A 7,676-nucleotide genomic window follows, 5' to 3' on the forward strand; every position below is an offset into this window, starting at 1 on the left:
AGGGACGACGGTTGGTGAGGGGAAGCTGCTGAGAACTCCTGTTGCTGGGACGATGGCGGGGACGGCGCTCAAGAGGCTGATGGCCGAGTACAAACGTGAGTTTCGGGTCCCGCGCCCCCGATATCTGGGCCGCGGCCTTTCTCGGGGGCTGCCTGGGGCTGGCTGACGCCCGAACCTCTGCCGCGGGCCTGCTCACCTTAGACTCCTGGCTTGTTCTGTCCGGCCCGCCTCTCTCCCGGTTCTGCTTTCGGACATTGGATCTGCCGGAGGTCTTAGAACCCACGGCCTAGAGTCGGGACACGTCCAGCTGTGTCCGCCTCGCCTTAAGTTATCGCGCTCCAGGGAGAGTGAAGCTGACCCCGCCCCAGCACTGTCCTGGTCCTGGGGTGTGGTCCGAGGTAGCGGCTTTAGATCCTGATGCTTTTTGAACGTTAGAACCCCAGGCCACCCAAGCGTGATGTGATGATGTCCTGAGGATGCAGAGGCCCAGAAAAGATTCAGGATCAGCCCTGTACCAGGAGTGTTGTTGTTATGTGCCCTCGAGTCAGACCCGACTCATCGCGACCCCTCCTTCGGTTTCCCAGGCAGTATCACTGCGGAAGTAGATTGCCCCATCTTCCTTCCGAGAAGTGGCTAGTGGGTTTGAACCGCTAGCATTTTCGTTAGCAGTCAAGCGCCTTAGGCACTTGTGTGCCTCCTGTGCCAGCAGTATTGGTGCTTAAATTACTTCGGATGTCGGAGTCCTGGGCTCTTTAAACCCTGAATCATTTTTGCTTGTTCGCCAGTTAGGAGCGAGTGAGTTTTGTTCTGGTAAAGTGTGACTGCTATAAATTGGTTTTCGCTGTGTACCCGCCTGTGCCTACTACCTCCTCTTTAGTGTATAAATAAAGAGAAATAATAAAGATGTTAGTACTGTGTTAGTTCAGGACGCTTAAACAATTATTTTCACCCTTTTAAGGAGCTCTAGTGGCACAGTGGTTAAAACATTTGGCCGCTCACCCAAATTCTGTGGTTCGAACCCACCAGCCACTCCACGATGAGACAGTCTGCTTCTGTAAAGATTTACATCCTTGGGAACTCTGTGGGGGCGGTTCTACTCTGTCCTATAGGGTTGCTATGAGTCGGAATCAACTCGATGACAGTGGATTTTGGGTTTTTACTAATTTAGAGGCCCGATAATTGGAGACTTAAAACGTGCAATGAGAAGCTGGGGAGGAAAGCCTAAATTGCCTACTGAAAACTTTTAAAAAGTGTTGTTTTTCTGTTAAAAGGGAAAAAAGCTCATTGTGATGAGTTTTAGTTGAAAGAACAGATTTTGCTTTTCTTTCTAATAAGAGATCGAGGATTTTGAGCAGTGCCACCTGTCCTTCTGCCTAGGTAACCGAACCAAACTCACTGCTGTCGAGTCCATTGCGACTCATGGCGACCCCTTCTTGGGTTTCTGAGGCAGTATCTCTACGGAAGTAGATTGCCCAGTCTTCCTTCTGAGGAGTGGCTGGCGGTTCACCAGCCTTCTGGTTAGCAGTCAAATGCCTTAGGCACTACATCACCAGAGCTCCCTTTGCCTAGGTAGTGTTCAGAAACCTCTTTTATGCTTTCTTAGCCAGTAAAGTATTTCCAGTATTTGGGGAAAGTAAAGGGCTAAATGAGAAGCCTAGGAACACTATATTCTGCTTTTTAAAACAGAATGCTCTTTTGGAATAAAATTTAGAGACTTTTTGCTATTAGAAATTATGTAATATCATTGTGACTAAAAGTGCCAGAAACTTTGGATCAGCTGGTGGGAGAGTGTGGCCTTTAGATACACAGACCTGAGTTGAGACCCTGCCTCTGTGTCTTATTAGCTCTCTGACCTGGGGCAAGTCCCTTAACCTCTCTTCTACTTCATCTGTGAAAATTAAAGTTGATAATTGGAGTTGAGTACTTAACAAGAAGGAGCTCTGGGAGTGTCGTGCCTAAGGCACTTGACTGCTAACCAGAGGCTGGTGGTTCAAACCCACCAGCCACTCCTCGGAAGGCAGGTTGGGCAATCTACTTCCATAGTGATACTGCCTTGGAAACCCAAGGAGGGGTCGTTATAAGTCGGGTCTGACTGGATGGCACATAAGGACAACAACAGTTTAGCAAGATACTTGATACATAGTTCTCAATAATGTTGGTTATTACTGTTAGATTAATCATTAGAATTACTAGGATAGTTTTGAGAGCTCTGGTAGCATAGTGCCTAAGACATTTGACTGCTAACCAGAAGATTGGCAGTTCAAACTTACCAGCCACTCCTCGGAAGGAAGGTGGGGCAATCTACTTCCATAGTGATACTCCTTTGGAAACCCAAGGAGGGGTCGCTATGAGTTGGGTCCGACATGACGGCACATAACAATAACAACAACAGGATAATTTTGGAAGAAAGTTGAAAATAAATTAAGAATGTAATAAAAATAATAGGTAAATGTGCATGCAGCTCAGCTTCCTAAACCTAGCTGGTGACACTTGCATGCTGTACAGATGGTGTTGATGTTTGTCATGAGCAAACCAAACTTGCCAAATGGATGCTTGATAAGTCAGTGTTAAGGTAAGTTTCACCACCTTGTGTTCACTATAGTAGGAACATGTGTTTCTACATTTAAGACAGACTTTTAGGGGACTGTGAGAGAGATGATTCACTCTGGACATAACGATGGGAATGGGCCTTCACCACTGAAATCTAGCTGGGAGATGGGACATGAATGAACACCTACCATTTATTGACTACTGGCATTGTGGTTTCGTGGCATTGTGGTCTCTGTTTTTGTATCTGTTTTGATCTGTGTAGCCCTATTTCGAGGCTATGTGCAGGTATTTCTTCATTTCCCCTGTGCAGCAGAATTAGGTCAGTCTTGTCTTTGCAGTGTTTGAACTTATATTTCCTAAGAACATATTGGCAAAGTTTTTTGTTTTTTCCTTTTAATGAACTTAAGAAAGCCTTACCTGTAATTTTAAGTACATTGTCAATTAGTTTGTAGAAATAAAACTTGAATAGCAGTTGACTTCAATTGCTGCATTGCAGTGTCTTATATGTGTGTGTTTTTATGTGTTACTGTATGGAATTTTGGTGTATGTGTGTTAGGCAGGACTAGAGATCTAAGGATACCCTGGTTATTCATTCAAACACTAATCTAGGTCCTGCAGAACTAATGAAGGTTACTAAGACCTTGATTATGATAGGGAGATTAACCTCCATTGTCCAGGTGGGCCCAATAATTGCTTGAACCCTGAGCTTCCTAAGGTAGGAGAGCCAAGGCAGAAAGGGAGACAGCTGCAAGATGAAGAGGACTTCATTTGCTGTGGCTGGCTTTATAGGTGGAGGAAGTTGGTGGCTGAAAATGACCCTGGCCAACCTCAAGCAAGGAAACAGGAACTTCAGTCCTACAGCTTCATAGAATGGAGTTCTGCCAACAACCTGGATGAGCTTGGAGCACAGTGCTGTACACACCTTGATTTGGTATTGTGAGACTCTCAGCAGCCATGCTGTGCCCAAACTCCTAATTCATGGGAACTGTGAGATAATAAACAGGTGTTGTCTTAAGCCACTAAATTTTTGGTAATTTGTTATAGCAGCAACAGAAAAGGAATACAGTGTATTATTGAAGATACTTATGTATGTGTGTGTGTGTGTTTGTATCTTAGTAATGTGATAAAATTCCATTTAGTGATTCTTATTTTCTGTGTCTTAATATCTATGTTCTAGTTACCTAGTGCCGCTCTGACAAGGATATACCACAAATGGGATGGCTTAAACAAACAGGAGTTTGTTTTCTTACAGTTTGAAGGCTTTAAGTCCAAGTTCAAAGTGCCAGGCCCTAGGGGCTGGGTGAAAGCCCCTCAACCTTGGGGTTCAGCTCTGCCTCCTGCCCCTGGTCCACTGAAGCTAGAGGCTTTTCTTCACTCAGACAGCTTCTAGCTGCTGAGACTGACAAGCCCAAGGTTGACAAGTTAAAAGGCACAGTCCCGATGTTACCAAACCACACGGCAGGCCATTAACTCAAGTCCATTGAAAGTCTCAAGGTCAGCAGAGCATGGCAGGCTGTTGAACAACGACACGGCTATGTGCAGGGTTCAAGAGTGCTATAAGCTAGAGACCATTCCTAAAGCTGTTTCTTATATATGGAAACCAGACCACATCCCTAAAGCAGCTACTCAGCTGCTTGTGGTAGGTCCCACCATGGAGTTGATTACCGGTCTCATCATGGGGAATAACTACCACCAGCTGCCCAGCCAAGTTAACACACAAACTTAACCACCACAGTCTAGTTTGTCTCTTAACATACAGGCTGTCCATGGATTATGAACGAGATCAGTTCCTAACTCTGTGTCTTTAAGTCTTTAAATGAATTTTTGTAGATGAGTTGGACCAGGTACATACAGCTCTTATGTAGCTTTACTTCAGTGCAAGAAAAGGCTCAAAGCCTTTTCAGTGATTTAAGAGCTGCATGTGCAGGAAGTGAAAGTGATTGTGATGAAGAATTTGTTGTGTTGTTATTTGCCATCGAGTCGGCCCTGACTCATAGCGACCCCTCCTTGGGTTTCCGAGGCAGTATCACTACAGAAGTAGGATTGCCCAACCGTCCTTCTGAGGAGTGGCTGGTGGGTTTGAACCGCCAGCCTTCTGCTTAGCAGTCAAGTGCCTCAGGCACGGTGCTACCAGAGCTCCCAAATTTGTTGTGAGTAGGGGTTAATTCAAGGAGCTCTGGTGGTGCAGTGAGTAAGGCATTGATTGGGCTGCTAACCAAAAAGTGATTTGAACCCACCAGCTGCTCCATGCAGATGAGGCAGTCTGCTTCTGTAAAGATTTACAGCCTTGGAAACCCAATGGGGCAGTTTACTCTGTCTTGTAGGAATTGGCTCAATGGCAGTAGCTTAGTTCAGTTGTTTCAAAGTGAGGGCAAATTTACCTGACATTAAAGGGTAATAGGAGTTGTCCATAAGTCAAATGTTCCTAACTTGGGGACTGCCTGTATTTTAAGGTGTTGTTGTTGTTGTTGTTATTTGCCATGGAGTCGGGCCCGACTCATAGCGACCCCTCCTTGGGTTTCCGAGGCAGTATCACTACGGAAGTAGGAATGCCCAACCTTCCTTCCGAGGAGTGGCTGGTGGGTTTGAACCGCCAGCCTTCTGGTTAGCAGTTAAGTGCCTTAGGCACTATGCTGCCAGAGCTCCTATATTTTAAGGTAGCACATCCCTATGTCAAAACCAAACCAAAACCAAACCGACATATAGTGACGCTTCCTTGGGTTTCCGAGGCAGTATCACTACGGAAGTAGATTGCCCAACCTTCATTCTGAGGAGTGGCTGGTGGGTTTGAACCGCCAGCCTTCTGGTTAGCAGTCATATGCCTTAGGCACTACGCCATCAGAGCTTCCTATGTAAAGGTAGACTTTAAAGAAATAATTGTGTTTCTGTTTATTGTTGTTGTTCGGTATTGTCAAGTTGGCTCTGACTTCTAGTGACCCCATGTACAACAGAACAAAACGCTGCCCCGTCCTGCACCATCCTTCGGTCTACTATTAACAAACATATAGAAATTTTAGGGTCCTTTTATAAACCCACAGCATGTCTGTCCCTGACACTCCTAGGAAAGACTGGATGATGTGTGAAGATACAGTATCAAGAAAAGACTTAAGTTTAAAACATTTGGATTATTTTCCTGGCTATCTTTTTTCTTGTTGTAGGAACCTAAACAAATCATCTTGCCTCTTTGTACCTCAATTCCTATGAAATATGTAAAATGAGGGAACCTGAACAGAATCATGTCCAAGGTCATACCACCTCTAAATTTCTGCAATTTTATGACTATTCTCAAGCCCAGTAAAGTGTGCCTTGAACAGCTACCCAAATTTATCTGAACTCCATTTCACAAAGAGTTGAAATAATCATATTTAAGGTGGGTTTCTTGTAGATAGCATGTAATTGGGTCTTACTCTTTTATCCAGTCTGACAACCTCAGCTTTTTAATTGGACTATTCAGACTTACTTACATTTAATGTGATTGTTCATGTGGTTTTGTGTAAATTCTTATTTTCTCTCTGTTCCGTATGTTTTTTTCTTTTCTTTATCGGGGAATGTTTTAATTTTACCTTTATTCTTGAAAGACAGTTTTGCCAGATATAGAATTCTTAGTTGACAATTCTTAATCTTTTAGCACTTTAAAATGTCATTCCATTGCCTTTAGGCCTATAAGGTTTCTGAGGAGAAATTAATATTTAATCTTAACCGAGGATCTGTTATATGTGACAATTTCTCTTTTATTTTCAGGATTCTCTATCTTTGATTTTCAAGAGTTTCTTTCTAATGTATCTTGATGTGGATTTCTTTGGGTTTATCCCACTTGGGGTTCATTGAGCTTCTTGGATGTGTAGATTTGGAAGGATTTTCTGCCATTATTTTTTCACATATTCTTTCTGTCCCTTTCTCCTGAGATTTCATGATGTGTATGTTAGTTTGCTTGGTGGTTTTCCACAATTGCATTAAGCTTTGCTCAGCTTTTTTGATGTTTTCTTTGTTTTGCTCATTGGTCTCAGTGATTTCAGTTGTCTTATTATCCTCTTGTTTGTGAAATTTTTTCTTCTGCCAGCTCAAATCTGCTGTTGAGCCTTTCTATTGAATTTTAAATTTCAGTTACTGTATTTTTGCGTACTAGTAATTCTCCTTAGTGGCTAAAGCACTTGACTGCTAACCAGAAGGCTGGCGGTTCAAACCCACCAGCCACTCCTCGGAAGGAAGGTTGGGCAATCCTACTTCCGTAGTGATACTGCCTCGGAAACCCAAGGAGGGGTCCCTATGAGTCGGGGCCGACTCGATGGCACATAACAACATAACAGTAATTCTCCTTGGATCCTTTCCATAGTATAAAGTTTTCCTACTATTTAGAAGTTATCTTTTTCTTGTTTCAGATTAGTTTCTGCAATCCTTCACCTTCTTTTCATAGTTCTTACAGAGTTGAGATCACAGATTTCTAGTTGATTTTATAAGAAGCTCTGGTGGTATAGTGGTTAAAGCATTTGGCTGTAAATCAAAAGATTGGTAATGCAAACCCACCAGCCACTGGACAGGAGAAAGATGAGGCAGTCTGTTTCCATAAGGATTTCTAGCCTTGGAAATCCTATGGGACAGTTCTACTCTGTCTTAAAGGGTCACTGTGAGTCAATTGACTGTTGATTTGGGTTTGATTTTTTAAGTTGCACATGTGGGGGCATTGGTGCAATGCAATGTATTGTTTTTATATGGCCTTTCTTGCCGTGGTCTTCTAATGCCTCCCAAATGATTGGGTGGGACGGTGCAAATAAGGTGCTTATGGCTCATCAAGACAATTGGATTGCCTGCTAATAATGCAAATAAAGTACATGGCACCCTTGTGCGGGTGGGATCATGCAAATAAAGTGTATGGAACCTGTGATAGTTGGAGCTCTTTGGGGGCTGATCCAATGGTGCTTGAAGTGTCTGTAGTAGATAGAGATGCTGTTTGGAGTGTTTGACAGGTCCCTATTGGTGAATTGTAACACAGACCCTTGGGGTTTTGGAGTGAAGTCCTGCCATCTTCTGCAGATAACTACTCTTCTTTTGAGAAACAGCTTTTATCTTGTTACTGGGCTTTAATAGAGACTGAATGCTTAACCATGGGCCACCAAGTGACCATGAGG

At 43.6% G+C, this 7,676-nt stretch overlaps 1 protein-coding gene across 1 annotated transcript in view; it reads left to right on the forward strand.

Annotated features, from left to right (window-relative positions):
* The first annotated feature begins 52 nt into the window (after positions 1-52).
* The window catches only part of UBE2G2 (ubiquitin conjugating enzyme E2 G2), an 85,037-nt gene continuing 77,413 nt past the window's right edge, over positions 53-7,676 (forward strand). Inside the window, exon 1 of the mRNA XM_007948693.2 lies at positions 53-95. Within this exon, the coding sequence (XP_007946884.1) occupies positions 53-95 (43 nt within the window). The remainder of the gene's footprint in view (positions 96-7,676) is intronic.

This window comes from Orycteropus afer, unplaced genomic scaffold (genome assembly GCF_000298275.1).
Source record: "Orycteropus afer afer isolate SDZICR_OR568_19922 unplaced genomic scaffold, OryAfe1.0 scaffold00219, whole genome shotgun sequence".
In the NCBI taxonomy this organism is placed as follows: Eukaryota; Metazoa; Chordata; class Mammalia; order Tubulidentata; family Orycteropodidae; genus Orycteropus; species Orycteropus afer.